Source organism: Ursus maritimus, unplaced genomic scaffold (assembly GCF_017311325.1).
Source record: "Ursus maritimus isolate PB19 unplaced genomic scaffold, ASM1731132v1 scaffold_36, whole genome shotgun sequence".
Classification (NCBI taxonomy): domain Eukaryota; kingdom Metazoa; phylum Chordata; class Mammalia; order Carnivora; family Ursidae; genus Ursus; species Ursus maritimus.
In genome coordinates, this window is record NW_024426230.1 from 2293286 (window position 1) to 2308753 (window position 15468).

Genomic DNA, 15468 nt, shown 5'->3' on the forward strand with positions numbered 1-15468 from the left:
CCTCATCCATCCGTGGCGGCCAAGGCCACCTCACACCGTGTCTACCTGCCCAGCTGACGACAGGCCCCAGGCTGGGCACAGAGGCAGACCGATCTTCGGTACCTGGTGGGTTTCAGGGGGAAAGGGCAAGGTCTAACCTCAGGTCAGGTGCCCCGAATGGAGCAGGGCAGTTGCCCCCGGCATGACCCGAGCCTCTCTAGTGGTCGAAATGCCCTTGTTACCAAGCTTGCTGCGGGGCGAGGCCGGGACTGGCTCCTCGCTCATTGGTCGGCAGGGAAGTGCCACTTGCTCCTCGCTCATTGGTCGGCAGAGAAGTGCCACCGAGGAACCCTTGCTGTCAGAGGCGAGAACGAGAGCCCATTGGTCAGGACACCTCACAATGGCCCCCCCGCACCACGCGGGGGTTCTTCTGATTGGCTCGCTGCCTGCCTCGGGAGACCCCTGTTGCCTCGACCCCAGGCGGGCTACTTGGCGCCCTGGAACGGAGCGCTCCCAAGCCCACCCCTGTTCCCCATTGGCTGTTGTGGGGGTCGCCGCCATCTAATGACGAGGGAGGCGCCAAGCCCCGGAGCACGCGCCCCCTGCGGCGGGACCTAGTGCCGCGGGGACTGCAGGTGCCCAAGCGGAGTGCAAGGCCCGGGAGCCCGGCACCCCTGCAGACGACCCCCGTTCTCCCTCGGGACCGGGCCTGGGGCCCAGCCCGGGCCTGCCCTCGGGGAGCTTTGCACCTCCAGCCCGACCCGGAAGGCCCCAGTAAGTTCGAAGCAGCCACGCGGCGCGGGAACCCACTCCGAGCGGCGGAGAGGGGCGTCCCAACTGCTGTGTGTGCAGTCCGTGCCTCCGTTTACTTCTCGCCCTAATTGTTTACCCACACCTGAGTGTTATCCGTTCCTTTACCTGGCGTTCTGGGGCCACCCCGGCGGCCGCCGTTCCGAGCCCTTTGCCCCGACGGTGCTGGGAAGCCCCGTGCCACGAAGAATTCAGATTGAGATCCGAGCGGAGGAGCGCCCGGGACAGGGTGAAAGCCCGGCGGGACAATGTTCTACTATCCCAACGTGCTTCAGCGCCACACCGGCTGCTTCGCCACCATCTGGTAAGGGCCGGGCCGTGCGCGCCGGGAGGGGCACCCGGGGGCCCCAGCCTGACGCTCCCCCCTCAACCCACCCCCACCTCCACCCCCTCCAGGCTGGCAGCGACCCGCGGCAGCCGGTTGGTGAAACGCGAGTACCTGAAGGTGAACGTGGTGAAGACCTGGTAAGGCCGGGAAGGGGAGGAGCTGGAGGGGGTGGGCCAGGCCGTGGGGCTGGGGGTGGGCACAGTGGCGATCAGGGCGCCTTGTCCCCCCAGTGAGGAAATCCTCGATTACGTGCTGGTACGAGTTCAGCCCCCGCTGCCCGGCCTGCCCCGGCCCCGCTTCTCCCTCTATCTGTCAGCCCAGCTGCAGATCGGTGTGATCCGGGTCTACTCTCAACAATGCCAGTACCTCGTAGGTAAGGCGGGGAAGGCTCGGATATGGGCAGAGCCGCCTGGCCCGCGCGGAGGCGCGCTCTCGACTGTGCTCTCCCTGCCCGCAGAGGACATCCAGCACATCCTGGAGCGCCTGTACCGTGCCCAGCGGCAGATCCGCATTGATATGGTGGAGACGGAGCTGTGAGTGCTCCCCCCGCCTCGGGGGGGGGGCGTCCTCCCTGCTGGGTGTCAGCCCTCTGCCGCAGTACTTGGCAGCCCACATTCTCTCTGTCTCAGACCCAGCCTGCTGCTTCCTAACCGCCTGGCCATGATGGAGACCCTGGAAGATGCTCCAGACCCCTTTTTTGGGATGATGTCTGTGGCTCCCACACTTCCCAGCCCCTTCAGTATCCCTCAGGTAGGGCTCGTTCCCCACAGAGGCCTCAGGCTGCTGAGCTGACAGCGCAGGAGGGGAGCGCTGTTCCTGGGTCTGCCACAGCTCTCCCCTGCAGGAGTCCGTGCTGGGGACTGGTCACGGTGGACCCCTGCAGACAAAGCCCACTCCACTCGTCTATTCAAGGCCAACCTAGAGGCAGCTCTTGTTCCAGCTTCTTTCCACACAGTTCCCACTGCCAAGGCTCTAAGCCAGGCCCTTATCCTCTCTTAGCCTTAGGTTTCCCCGCCCATGTCCTTCTCTATCCACGTCCTGACACGTCCTCAGCTTAAGATAATGCTGCTTCCTTCTTTCGGACACACCTCCAGCTCCCCACCGCACGCAGCCCTCCATGCCCATAATGGTCACCCACGTTCTGCACTAGTTAGTCCTACACATCCTTCGCAGACCTGGCTTTCCGTGAGCCTTTATCCCTGGCCGGAACCAGATGTTGCTTTGGAACTAAGCATGCTGCTAGGGCTTTGTTGCACCCTTTGTGTTGACTCTTGCTGGGGTCCTGTACACACTGGTCTTCCTGTTAGACCATAGGCTCCTTAAGATCAAGAATCTTTTCTGTCCCCCATGACACTCGACATAAGGGTGCAGTGCTTCCTGCACAGAAAAATGGACAAAGTCTAGCTAAGGGGGGCAGGAATGGGAGGAAAGGAGAGCAGATGGCGAGTGAGCTCACCACATGCCGGTGTCACAAGGCTGTGGCATGAAGGAGTATTTTTGTCTGTTGTCTGAATAAGGTTGTGCAAGTGGGAAAACGGGCTGAGGATGAACCCTTCCTTTTGTCCCCAATCCTCCCCAAAGATCCGACAGCTCCTAGAGGCTGCAATCCCAGAGAGAGTTCTTGAGGAGGTCCCTCCTGAAGTCCCTGTGGAGCCCAGGAAGCCTGGTGAGCAGAGCGCCTCCCTCCCGGGAGAGGCCTAGAAGGCCCAAGAACTGAAGAAATGACCATCATTGAGCTTCTCTTAAGAGCCAGGCCCTCTGAGGGGCACTTTATTTGTGTCACCTTATCTCTGCCTCACAAGAGTCCTATGAGATCAGAATTCTTATCCCCGTTCTCCAGAGGAGAAGAGTGAGGCCCGTAGTGGTTAAGCAGCCTAGCCAGGGCCAGACTGCCCGTGACTGGCCAGGGCCTGACCAGAGCCCAGGCTGACTTGATCCCAGAGTCCATGCTTTTTGCCCCATCACATGGGTGTAGGCAGCCGGAAAGCGGCAGAGGAGCTGGTCTGACTTTCCTGCCCCTCCAGATAGGGTCCCGGTCACTGTGCTGCCTCCGGAGGCCATCACCCTGCGGGAGGCGGAGCCCATCCGCATGCTGCCAATCGAGGTGAGCTGGCCCCTGGCGAGAGAGCCTGAGGCCCGAGTCCTGCCTCTGACAGCCCAGCCCGCCTCGAGTTCCCCACTGCTCTGTCCGAGTCCTGTCTTCTCGTCTCCATTTCAGCACGCCCTGCGCCTGGCGTGCGAGTGCCCAGTGGGCCTCCTGCCACCTGCTTTTCAGACCCAGTCTCCTAGAGCCACTTGCCTTTTTCAGAAATGGAATTGTATCCCCTTCCCTTCTCCTCTCTTGCCAGGGTGAACGGGACCTCCCAGAGGTCAGCCGCCGAGAACTGGACCTACTGATTGCTGAGGAAGATGAAGCCATCCTGTTGGAGGAGCGGGAGCGTAGGGCCCGCCTGGCACCGGATGGTCAGCGCCCCGGCACAGGCAGGCTGGGCCCGGACTGTGCTCCCGTCTCCTCTCTTCTGCGCCCTGAGCCCTTGTCTTCCCTCTGCAGAGTACAAGGAGGAGCCCCGGGCTCCGGAGGGGGTTACCGTAGTACCCCCGCTCTCACCTCCAGCTGTCGCACCGTAAGGGCAGGACCCCCTGGGCCAGGTAGGGGGCCAGTGCCAGCAGGGGTGGCCTCATTTCTCTTGCCCATTTTCCCCTCAGGGAGGAAGGGGTAGCAGAGCCACTTCTGGTCCTGGCCCCCGAGGAGGTGAAGCCGGTAGGCTGGGAGCCCGAGGCCCTACTTGCTGGTGAGTGCCCACCGTGCCTGGGGCCTTCCTGGGGGACCTGCCCGGCTACTGCAGACAAAGGCCCTGTATTGCAACTTGCCGAAGGGAGGCCTTCTAGCTTCTTGCCTGGGTGGCTGCCAGGGCGAAGGGGGTGGCAGAGCTGGGACCTAGAGTGTTGTTGCAGAGGTCACCCCCCCGCCAGAGCTGCGGCTGCCAGCCCCACTCAGCCCAGAGGTGAGTAGTGCCCCTTCCAAACTTTCTCCTCCTCTTTGCCCTCCTCTCCCAGAGCCGTTCATCCATGTTCAGCTTCCCCAAGCCCTGGGCCACTGCTAGCCTACCCGGGCCTTTGCACAAATTGGTAAAAGGTGCCCCCTGCCCACCGTCCATTTTATCCAGCCTGCACTCCCCAGACGGGCCCCCCATGTGAGGTCAGAGCTGCACTCAGAGGCCCTGCCCCAGCTCTTTCCTGGGGTGCCTCTGGAGTGGGGATGTGGGGCCTGTTTTGCAGCCCACCCAGGTGACAGGAAAAGGAGTAATGGGTAGCCCTGCCCCCGCCTCCCCTCTCCATTCAGAGGCGGCGGCCCCCAGTGCCCCCATATCCTCCGCGTCCGCCTGCTCGCCGCCGCCGCCGCCGCTTACTGTTCTGGGACAAGGAGACTCAGATCTCCCGGGAGAAATTCCAGGAACAACTGCAAACCAGAGCCCACTGCTGGGAGTGTGTGAGTGCAGCCCAGGCTCTGAGGGCCATGGAGGGAGGCAGGGAGGGCTGGGGGCCATGTGTGCTGGGCCTTCTAAACTCTGGGGAGGCACCGGGAACGATCCCCAAAGTGCACGTGTTCCAGGTTTGCACAGAGACAACTCTCTGCGTTCCTTCAGTGACCCCACGTAGCACATGCCTGGGCACCACTTAGCAGCGGGCGGGGCAGGCAGAGGCAGGAGCCTGAGAGTTGGAAGGTCAGAGGCTTTGGAACAATTGTGAAGAAGTGGAAAAGGGGCAGTGAGGAGTCGCTCCCTCCTAACTGGGCTTCTGCCTCCCCGCCCCCCTCCCCCCACCCCTGCCACGCAGCCAAAGGTGCAGCCTCCCGAGAGGACCATCAAGAGCCCCACGGAGCTATTCCAAACCCCAACTCACTGTAAGGAGTGGTGGGAGTTGGCATGTGGGGTATTCTGAACCCACAGTCCTCTGTCTTGGTGTTCCTCACGCCTCAAACCCCATCCTTGCCGCCCCTCCCTCCGCAGCTGTCTGGCTGCCCCCAGAACTGCTGGCTCTCTGGACCCACTGTGCCCAGCCACCCCCAGAAGCGCTCAGGCGAAGGCCACCCCTGGAGCCTGAGGAGGAGGCTGAGAGGGAGGTGGCAGCTGAGGAGGAAAGGAGGATGGAAACTCTGAGCGATATCGAGGTAACTGCCCCCTCCTCCTCCCTCGGGAGCCGGCCCGCTTTGCCGGAGTTCCAGCAGGCTGCCTTCTGCCCACCCAAGCCGGTGGTGACAGGTCCTGTCCCCGAGCGCAGACTGGTACAGGGCCAGGACGGTGTCACCCTGCCCCAGGTGCTTCTGTGACGCTCAGGGGCTTAGTTCTCGCTCTCCCATCCCCAGGTCCCGAGGGAGGCCCAGGAGCCCAGCGGGCCCCTCATGCTGTCTTCAGGTAGGCACCTGGAGAGGGGAGAGGGCCACCACCCCAGCCACTGTCCCAGGGAATGGGTACCCTTACTGCTGACGGATTTTACTAGAGGAAGCATTTAACACAAGGAAGTCTAGACCTCTTCAGTCCTCCTACCTGGGTCCTTCTCGCAAGTCACTGCACAGCTGTGGCATGTGGTTCGACCAGCGGGCCTCAAGGTCCCGACCACTCCTATCTCAGCAGACCCACTCAGGCCCTTCCCCTACCCCCAACAGAGATCTCTCTAGAAGCGGTGGAGGAAGAGAAGACCCGCATCAGCCTCATCCCCCCAGAAGAACGGTGGTAAGCCTCCAGCCCAGGTGAACTCGGGGTGTGGCCCTCGTCAGTGTCACAGCTGCCGCCTTCCCCAACCCCCTGACCCGTGTGTCCTCCCAGGGCCTGGGCCGAGGTGGAGCAGCCAGAGCCCCCTGCACTGCCTGCGGTGCCCGAGGTCCCGGAAATGCCCCTGGAGTTGCCTGCGGCGCTGCCCCTGGAGCCCGAGCTGCTGTCGCTGGAGGCTGTGTACAGGTACCGCGGAGAGGGTGCCCCGGAGGGGTGGGCCCGCACTGGGACTCCAGCCAACCGCTTCCGATCCCTCCAGGGTGGTGGCCCAGGAGCTGCAGGCCGGCAGGGAGCCCGATTTCAGCAGCCTGGTGCCCCCCCTCAGCCCCCGCCGGATGGCCGCCCGGGTCTTCTACCTGCTCCTGGGTGAGTGTGGGCAAGTGTGCGCATTGGGGGGGGCGAGGACACAGGCCAGAGGCCGCCATGGAGACTCCCCCTGACCGGCCCCGTCTTCTTCTCCGACCAGTGCTCGCAGGGCAGCAGATCCTCCGCCTGGAACAAGACCAGCCGTACGGGCGCCTCCTGATCCGGCTGGGACCCCGATTCCACTGTGGTTAGAACTGATTGCCAAGGCTGCCGGGAGATCGGCCCCATTAAAGCCCGTGTTGCCTGCCTCAATTCCGAACCTGTATCTCGATGCTTCCTGCTCTCGGGGCTACTGTTCAAGCAGAAACTGGACTGCCTTTATTAGGGGAGGATGTCAGGACTCCATTTGTATTGTTCCACAGCGTAACAGATCAGCCCCAGGGACACCCCTGTAAGGCAGCAAACGGGGCTGAGACTGCAAGTGGGTGTGAGGCCCAGAATCTTTGGTAAGGCGCGAGCTGTAACTGGGCTGAGAGGTGGTCTTGGGGCCTGGGCAGGCTCTGCTCTCTCTGGCCCGGCTGCAGCCCACAGTCTAGGGGAGGCCCAGGGCGGCCTGGAGTTCCCGAGCTTTGTCACCGGGCAGCGAGCCCAGGGCCGAGTGGAAGCTGTCGGTGTGCTGTCTGGCCAGGAACGTCAGGAGCAGCAGCAGTGCGGCCCTGGTGTCTGGGTGGAGAGGGAGACATCGGGGAGGACTGGCCCCCAAATCCCTAGCTGGCCCGGGCCCTGTGCGCCACGCTGCTCCCCACCTCGCCCTGGCCCTGCCCGCGCCCGCCGCCCTCACCTGGTGGGATCTTGCTCTCAGCCAGAACGAGGCTGCAGACGCGCAGGAGCTCAGGAGCCACGTCGACCACCTGCGGGGGGAGAAAGCCTGACTCGGTGCCGGCGGCCCTCGGCCCGAGGGGAGGCAGGGTCTCTCGGCAGCGATACCTCCCGCATCCTACTGTTTCACATCCACGACAACTGGGAAACCCAAGAAGGACCCATGGAACACGGTGGGAGTAATTTTTTTTGAAGGAGACAGATGGTGACCAAAAGAAGCCCAGACACTCGGGAGGCGCGCCAACGCGACGGTCTCTAACGGTGCAGGGCAGAGGTGGGCGACCCGGGAGCACGGGAACACGAGTCCACCCCTCGCTGGTCGGCGAGGACGAACCGCATTCAGGAAGCAGAGCTGCTGTGACTGGAAGGGACGGGGGTGGCGCAGAGGTGCCCACGCTCCGTGGAACACAGTGTGAAGGAGCCCGGGTACAGGACGTCAGTCCAGGGAAGCAGGGACTTCTGGCTCACACCAGAGGGTGCAGAAGGCCAGGGAGGATGAAGCCCCCCTGGGGAAAAACGCTGCGTGGTGACAGGAGGCCCCTCCGCTGCAGTTACTGCCCGGCTGCCGACCCTTGCATGACAAAGGCACGTCCAAGGGCAGTTTAGACTGTGACTCTGCATCAGCTACAAGGGAGACCAACCCTGCCTCTGACCGGGGCATCAAGCTCCCCCCTGAGTTACCTGGTCGGGGCTGCTCTGGTACAGGAAGCTGAAGAGGCGCCCCATGGTGACCCACTCCTCCAAGTCGTCCTTCAGCGGCAGGGCGTGCAGCAGGGCCGCCAGCACCTGGACGCACAGACACCTCAGGCCCCTTGCTCTGCCCCCACCCCCTGCCCCCAGCCCCAGCCCCTGCCCCTGCCCCCATCCCTCACCTGGGGTTCCGGTTTCCTTGTGGGACTGGCCATCAGCAGGCGGGCCAGAGCTCCACAGATGTTGTCGCGGACGCGATCGTGGCGCTCCCGTGCCAGGAGGGGCAACAGAAGCCCCAGCAGCTTGGGGAAGTATCTGGTTCCACAGTCAAGGCACAGGCCCACAGAAAGACCTCTCCCATCAAGCCCCAGGGCTGCTCTCCCCCCGCCCCCGCCCCGCACGCGGAGGATACTCCTGAGCAGGGTGGCCCCCGTGCTCCGCCAGCACGCCCAGCCCGAAGATGGCATTGCTCCGCACCTCGGGGTCGGCCTCCCGGGCGCTGCTCAACAGCACGGGGAGCAGCCGAGACACGAACTGGGCTGAGGCGCTGCCCAGGCCCTGAATGGACTCTGCCAGCGTCCCCACGGCAAAGGACTTCTCTGCCACCGTGCAGCCCTGTTTCTGGTGGGGGGAGGAGTGCAAGGCAGGCTGGGACTGGGAATGCGTCGGGGGCTGGGCACAGGGCGCACGGGCGGGATGGGGTTCGAAGCCAGGGTGCAGGGCACTCACCGTCTTGCACAGCAGCAATGGCAAGAAGCTGGCAAAGAAGGGGGCAAAGGCGTCTCCCCCCGCTGCGGCGGCCAGGGCAGGGATGGCCTCTCCGGCGTGCTCTAGCAACATGGCATCGTACTCGGCCTGCGGGGCCAGGGCAGGGGCTAGAGCAGCGGGCTAGCTCTGCGAACGGGGGCACCTCCGGGATGCCCTGCCACCACCACAGGTGGTCCCCAGGACTGGCCCCTTCCAGGCTGGGCTCGTGGGAAGCCCGGCTTTTTCTCCTGGCGCGCCCAGTCTCCCCTCTCGATCCCAGGGCCCCACGCCCCGACCCCCGCCTGCAGAAAGCCTTTCCTGACCCGCCGCCGGCTTCATGGGAGCAGAGCCGCATCCGTCAGAGCCATTACCAACCTTCCAGCAGCCCCGGCTCCCTAGGCCAAGCCCAGGTACGCTGCGGACACCCCGGACAGCCTGGCCCCGCAGTGGGCGTCCGTAGCTCTCACCTGTTCTTCCTCCTCCTCCTCCTCGTCAGTGTCCTGACAGGCTGTCTGCAGGACGAGAGTTCAGCTGGGCCCGGGCTCTCCGGCCCCTTCTCTCTGCGCCGGGGAGGAGGGGGAAGGCGGGCCTGTAGCCCCCGACCCTCCCTGCTCGGGCCGGCCCCCTCCTCGCCCCGCAGCCCGCCTGCCCTGCGCACCTTCCGCTGCAGCACGGCCTTGAGCACGCCGCAGAGCTCGGCGAGACGCCCGGGGGGCTGCAGCGCGAGGGGCCCGCAGGCGCGCAGCACCCCCGTCAGCGCCTCGAGCACGGCCATCACCACCTGGCGCTCCCGCTCGCCGCTCACCGCCTGCATGTAGGACGGCACCACCCGGGCCAGGGCGGCCTGCAGAGCTGGGGACATCATTGGCTGAGGCCCCGGTCAGGCCCTGCCTCCCCCGCCGTCCCCGCAGGCCCCACCCCCTCTCACCTGCGGTGCTGGGTTCCGAGGGGCAGCTCTGACCGGCCTGGTGCAGCGCACAGCAGAACTGGCCCAGGGCCTCGTGGGCTGCCTTCCGCACGTTCAGGTGAGGGCACTGCGGGCGGGACGGGCTGCCGTGGTCATGGCCGCCGCGGGGCCACTGGCCTGAGCACCCCTCCCGCTCCCTCCCCCGCCCTCTCACCTCCAGCAGCTTGAACACTTCTTCGAAGACGCTCTCCATGTAGGGAAGGAAGGCCACACTGTGGACACACACACAGCCGTGGGGGAGGAGCTCCCAGGCGGGGTCCCCAGTGTCGGGAAAGGGCCGAGGCTCACCTGGCGTTCACAGAGATCTCCCCCAGAGCAGCACAGGCGTCTTCCTTCTCGTCAAAGAAGGCGTTCTCCACGCTGTACCTATAGCAAGGGGGAGGCGGCAGTGATCCGGCCCCAGGGGGGCAGGGCCGGCATGGGGCCCTCGCCCAAAGCCAGGGTTCCCCTGACTAGAACGGCACTCCTCCGCACCCTGAGATCTCGGAGTCATCCTCCTCTTCCTCGTCCTTGTCCATGAGCTCCTCCTCTTCCTCCCCGCCGCTCTCGTCGTCAAACAGAAGGAAGGAGCTGCTTCCGTCATACTGAGGCTGGGCAGAGGGGGCGCGGCAGGGACCCGGCTCAGCCACATCCAGGAGACGAATGCCACCCCGGGGCTGCCCTTCCCCCAGTGACCCAGCCCACCCGCTCTGCTCACCACAATGCCCTCAGTGGAACGCAGCGACAACAGCATGAGTGTGGTGATTTGTGGCAGGTGGGGCGCCAGGCCCTCACGCATGAGCCCCGATAAGGCTGCGAACAGGCTGTACCTGGTGGAGGCAGGTGGAAGCCGTCCGGTCCCGCCCGCCAGAGCCAGACAGAACGGGGAAGCCCACCGTCCAGAACCAGAGGACCGGGTTCCGAGCTCAGGGCTGCGGATCCAGTGGGCGGGCAGGAGGCGTGGGGCAGGGGCAGGGTGGGGGCTCACTCACGTGCAGCGCCGCAAGTCAGGGTCGTCTACCTGGTCACACAGGCCCAGCCCCAGCTGGCAGCACTCCTCAGCCAGGGGCCTCATGGGCTCCCCCACTGCTCGAGCCAGCACCCCCAGCGTCTCTGTGGGGGCAAAGGCTTGGTTAGTACTAGGATGCGACATAAGCCAGAGGGGCGCAAGGCCAAAGCCTGGGGGACCAAAGACGGTGGCTGGGGGGTAATTCCGGAATCCCACCGCGCCTAGAAAGCGGTGGGAAGAGCGCCTCCTTTGATCAGAAGATAGCTGTGCTGCCCTGGGGGATGGATCTCCATGAACACCTCAGCCCCTACCCGGCACTGGGAACCCTGCCTGTGCCCCTCACTCACCCAGGCTCTGGATCTGCACAGGCTGGAGGTCCTCGTGGCCCGTCAGCAGGAACTCCCGCAGGTGCTCCATAATGGTGGGGAAGTAGGGCAGCAGGGAGGCCTGGGCAGCTGTGGCTGTGGGGTGGAAGGACCGAATCAGAGCTGGAGGGGGACCGCCTGCCACAGGCTCCCTGGGGAAACCCAGTCCGTGCCTCCTCCTCCTCACCGATGGCCCCCAGGGCGCTCACGGCCAGCTCCTTGGCCCGGGGGCTGCTGGGATTCCTCAGAGGCTGCAGCATACACTCCATCAGCTCCGGAAGGTAGGGCTGCACCTTAGGCCCTGTGGGAAAGGGCAAGCCTCTAACACCCGGTCCCGGTCTCCTACATTCTGGGGGCCTCCCGGCCTCTAGGCTGACCTCGAACATCCAGCCTGGGGCTCCTTGGGAGCCTGCCACGCTCCTCTCCCCACTGCAGACAGCGGTTCGGGGAGCGGGGGGTTGCGCGTCCCACCCCCTTCATCCAAAGCTACAGCTCTGTCCCCTCCCTCCCGTGCCCCAGCGCCATCACCTACCTAGGTTCTCCACGAAATTCTCCAGGGCGTAGCAGGCCTTGGCGAGGTGGTTTGTGTGCCCGAGAGGCACTGACTTCAGGTAGGCGAGGAGCAGTGGCATCACCTCCCCCGAATAGCTGCTGATGTGGGGCTGGGGGAGGGGAAAGGGGGCCCCGGGTCAGCCGGCCAGGGGTGTGCCCTCAAAGCAGCCCCCTAAGTGCCAGCGGCGGCAGGGATGGCTGAAGAGATGAAGCTGAGGGGAAGCTGGCCCCGGGGACGGCCGCCCACGTTCAGTCTCACTGACCTGGAGGTTCTCCGAGAACTGGCCCAAGGCGAACAGCGCAGCATTGCGTACAACCTGTGAGGGGTCCTCCAGGCCCTTGCACACGATCTGCAGCAGCGGGGGCAGCAGCCTGGGTGGGCGGAAGCAGACAGTGCAGTCTGAGGGGCAGGGCCAGAAAGCCCTAGGCTGAGCCCTTCTCCTCCTTTCCCCAGGGAGACCAGGGAAATGTCACCAGATGGGACGAACCACCCCTTGGTTCTAGAGCTGAGGTGGCCGTTTCAATTATCTTTCAAACCCAGGCACTCGAGACTGAGGGGAAACACGCTTGAAAATTGAGCTCCAACAACAAGCAGAGACCAGGACTGTCACGGGCCGTGTGCTGGTCCTCCCCGCAGCCCACCCTCACTCCAGGACACAGGAACAGACACCTCTGTCTGATGTGGTCCCCAGCTCCATCGGACAGCACAGCCAGCACCAGCAGCCCAGCCTTGCGCTGGTACGGTCTCTCACTCCTCAAGGCCTCTTCCAGCATAGGCATCTAGGGGAACGGATAGTACGCCCCTGAAACCCTGGTCCAAGTCTGCCCATTCCTGCGGCAACTGGCCCGCCACACGTGCCAGGGCCCAAATATCCTCAGTGGTAGGAAACTAGGCACGCCGGGGGACAGGGGCACCAGAAGGACAGAGAACACTTACCAGCAAGGGACAGAGCTTCTCGGGGGGCAAATGTAGTGCCAGCATGTCTACAACCTGAAAAGACGACAGGAAGACTTTGCTGGAACCCATCTCTGCCCCATAGCGACCTAATGCCCTGCCCCTACCCCTGTCGCACATCCCACCTGTACAGCAAAGTGCTTGGGGGTCTCTCCCACCAGCCCAATCTCCAGCTCTTCCTCTTCCGAATCCTGGTCCTCAGGATCCAGCTGGCCCAGGGCAGGCTCGGCAGCCATAATGGGGAAAAGGGTATGTAGTAAGGGCGGCAGGAGACGATTCTTCAGTAAGGCCTTGAGAGGGAAGGTGGAACCGTGTCCCTGAGAATCTGCTCCCAAGATGGACTCATATTAAAAATTCCAGCCTTGGGCGCCTGGGTGGCTCAGTCGGTTAAGCGTCTGACTCTTGATTTCGGCTCAGGTCATGATATCAGGGTCATGGGATTAAGCCTCGCGTCGGGCTCCATACTCAGTGGGGAATCTGCTTGAGATTCTCTCTTCCCCTCCCTCTGTCCCTCCCCCTGCTCGTGCGCACATGGCTCTCTCTCTAAAACAAGTAAGTCTTAAAAAAAAAGAAAAAAATTCCAGCCTCCTAGGCCACAAAGGGTCCAGCAGGAGATTCCCAAACTCCCAGCCGGGAGCTGGGGTGAGGCCATATCAAGTCTTGAATACTTAAAGATACCCCTGAGATGAACAAAATGTCCCAGGACTGAGACGAAGGATGGAAATGGGGGTGCAGTAATGTGCATCAGAGAGTACTCACCTTGCTCTTGACTTTAACCAAGAAACTGAGGCAGCAGAGAATCCGTGCACGTATTGCGTCACCTAGAGCCACATTGCTAGCCACCTGCCCAGAGAGTAACTTGAATCAGAGACAGGCAAGGAAACTCCCAGCAAAACAAGCAGTAGAGGCCGTGGCCATCCCCCGCTCACCTCCAGGCAGAATGTGAGGACCTCAGAGAGGTGGGAGGTGATGATGGGCACCTCTGACTCCAGCAATTCATCCAGGGCCTCCACAGCCTCACAGGCCTTTGCCTGCCAGACAGACAGACAAGTCACAGGGTTGCCATGCTCTTCTTCAGGGGACCAGGCCGTGTGCTCCTGTACTCTCCTCTCAACAGAGCTCTAGCCTGAATGTTGTCCTCACCTCATCTATAGGGATCAGGGTCTTCATGGCCACAATGAGCTTGGGCACCAACACTCGTGCGAGAGGCTGGAGGGCAAAAAGCATAATGCATGCTCGCTCATCTCAGGCCCCAGAAGCTGGCAGCTTCCTCAAAGCCTGGCCACAGGAGGAGCCCAGGTCCAGCCACCCACAGTATCCCCAACTGTTAGGGATGACAAATGGCAGAGAAAGAGCCCGAAGTAGTTCTGCATCCGCAAGGGCGAGGATGTGGAAGGCCCGAGGACAGGGAGCCAGGGAAGGTGAGGACCCACATCTCACCACGTCGTCAGTGCCCAGGTAAGGGGCCACGGTGGTCAGAGTGCGCAGGGAGTAGAAGAGGAGCCCAGGAGACCCCACCTCACCAAGGGTCTCATTCAGAAGCCGAAGAAGCTCCCGGTGGTGGGGCTGGAAGGCCTCAGGCCGGGAGCTCACCACCACACTTAGCAGCAAAAGCCCCATCTGTCCAGGTGTAGGGGATGAGAGAGAAAAGCTTGTATGGTCTACCCAGTCTCTCAGTCCCTCCCTCTCTCCCTCCCTCCCACCCACCCACCCAGCATGTGCTAGTACCTCTCTCTCTGGGATGTGGGGGCTGTGGGTACTGTGCTGAAGAAGCTGCATGAGCTGAGGCCAGGCCTCCAGGCCTTCCTTTCGAAAAATGGTGGCTGAGAGCTGGGCCAGGCTAAGGCTCACGGAGTGCCTGCAAACAGGAGAGATTGCCCCCCACCCCCAATCACCCTCCAATACCCTCCCCAGCACACGCTGGCCAGGACAGAGGGTCTGCCAAGTTGGGACACATAAGACGGTGGCTCACAGGGAGACCAGCAGCAAGGTGGGTGTGTAATCTGGTGAGCCTGGCCTCACGCAGACTGAATTTCGGTTCCATTTTTCTGATTCGGGTTTGGCAGACCATCACAGCCCATTCTCATGAAATTCAGTCTTCAACACAGTCTCAGAACCCTTGCTCCACCCTTGGTGGAGAGCTGACATCCTTCCCCCTCCCCGGCCCTGTCCGGAGCTGAAAGACAAGGCAGAAACCCACACAGGGTCTCAGCCTCGAGTCAGTCAGGATCCCACCGGGAGGCAGGTAGGCACTTACTCGGTCTCTCTCTGAAGGGCGGTCAGGACCAGGGACTTGAGGCTGGAACACAGGTGGCAGGTGTGGGCACTTGGCAGGTGTGGGCACTTGGCCCGCCCAGGAGCCGCCTCCGCCCCGCCCCTGGCCCCGCCCACCTCTCCCGATGCTCCGCCGCCAGCCGTCGCCAGCGGGTGCTCAGGCGTCTGCGGGTCAGCACGGCCGCGAACTGGCGGATCTGGGACGAGGAAGCACGCATGTGAGGGTCCGGGCAGGAAGGTGCTGGGCGGGCCGCAGAGGGCAAGCTGGGGCTCGACCGGTGGCGTACTATGGGACGCTCCGCGGGAAGGGGCAGGCGCCTCACCTGAGGGTCGGCCGCCGAGGCGAGCAAGTCGCAGAGGGCGGGCAGGGCGGCCGGGTCCCGAAGGGCGGTCCGGAGCTGCTCCGTGGCCTGCGAGGAGTCCCGGGGTCAGAGTCGGGCCTTTCCCACCACCTCCCGTTCGCCCCGGCCGGGTCCCCCCTGTCCCGTACCCGGCGAATGCGTTCGGTGTCCGGCAGCAGCAGCTCCCGCAGGATCTGCTCCAGCCCGGTGGGCTCCATGGCAGCAGCCGAGCCGCCGCTACTGGGTCGGGCGGGGGGAGGGACAGCACGTGGAGGCCCTGAAACCCGCTTCCGGCGGAAAGGGCGTTGCTGCGCGCCCCGCCCGTCGCCAGGGTGATTCAACCCGCTTCCCGCAGGGAGCTCGGGCTTCGCCGCTTCCGTCGGCCTGAGCGCCCGCCGAGCCGCGGAAACAGGCCCCGGCAAGGCAGGTTCCCCCGGCCGAGAGTTCCCAAGCTCCGCGGAGAACTCGCGTTGCGTGCGTTCCGCCGCCGACCGGGCTTTCTAAGGGACAGGGCC

At 63.8% G+C, this 15468-nt stretch overlaps 2 protein-coding genes across 2 annotated transcripts; one reads left to right on the forward strand and one right to left on the reverse strand.

Annotated features, from left to right (window-relative positions):
* Window positions 1-8: 8 nt before the first annotated feature.
* LOC103679323 (meiotic recombination protein REC8 homolog) lies at window positions 9-6507 on the forward strand. Its single transcript, XM_040620773.1, has 19 exons — window positions 9-1093; window positions 1186-1254; window positions 1348-1490; window positions 1575-1650; window positions 1747-1867; window positions 2699-2783; window positions 3142-3221; window positions 3466-3580; window positions 3669-3741; window positions 3824-3909; window positions 4073-4122; window positions 4461-4607; window positions 4955-5021; window positions 5128-5288; window positions 5484-5532; window positions 5784-5850; window positions 5944-6075; window positions 6149-6255; window positions 6356-6507. Exons 1-19 carry the CDS (start codon window positions 1038-1040, stop codon window positions 6445-6447), a joined length of 1776 nt encoding a protein of 591 aa, XP_040476707.1. The 5' UTR covers window positions 9-1037; the 3' UTR covers window positions 6448-6507.
* A 43-nt stretch (window positions 6508-6550) lies between these two features.
* IPO4 (importin 4) lies at window positions 6551-15456 on the reverse strand. The gene is made up of 30 exons (XM_040620771.1): window positions 15103-15456; window positions 14936-15022; window positions 14730-14809; window positions 14596-14637; window positions 14067-14196; window positions 13779-13958; window positions 13482-13547; window positions 13268-13369; window positions 13098-13181; window positions 12464-12628; window positions 12321-12374; window positions 12054-12163; window positions 11647-11755; window positions 11364-11493; window positions 11019-11132; window positions 10814-10927; window positions 10450-10570; window positions 10176-10287; window positions 9953-10068; window positions 9767-9844; window positions 9633-9690; window positions 9440-9545; window positions 9170-9363; window positions 8979-9023; window positions 8494-8619; window positions 8177-8385; window positions 7947-8079; window positions 7756-7860; window positions 7037-7106; window positions 6551-6918 (listed from the first exon to the last, which is right to left on the reverse strand). The coding sequence occupies exons 1-30, from the start codon at window positions 15169-15171 to the stop codon at window positions 6788-6790; spliced, it is 3240 nt and encodes a 1079-aa protein (XP_040476705.1). The 5' UTR covers window positions 15172-15456; the 3' UTR covers window positions 6551-6787.
* Between the last annotated feature and the right edge of the window lie 12 nt (window positions 15457-15468).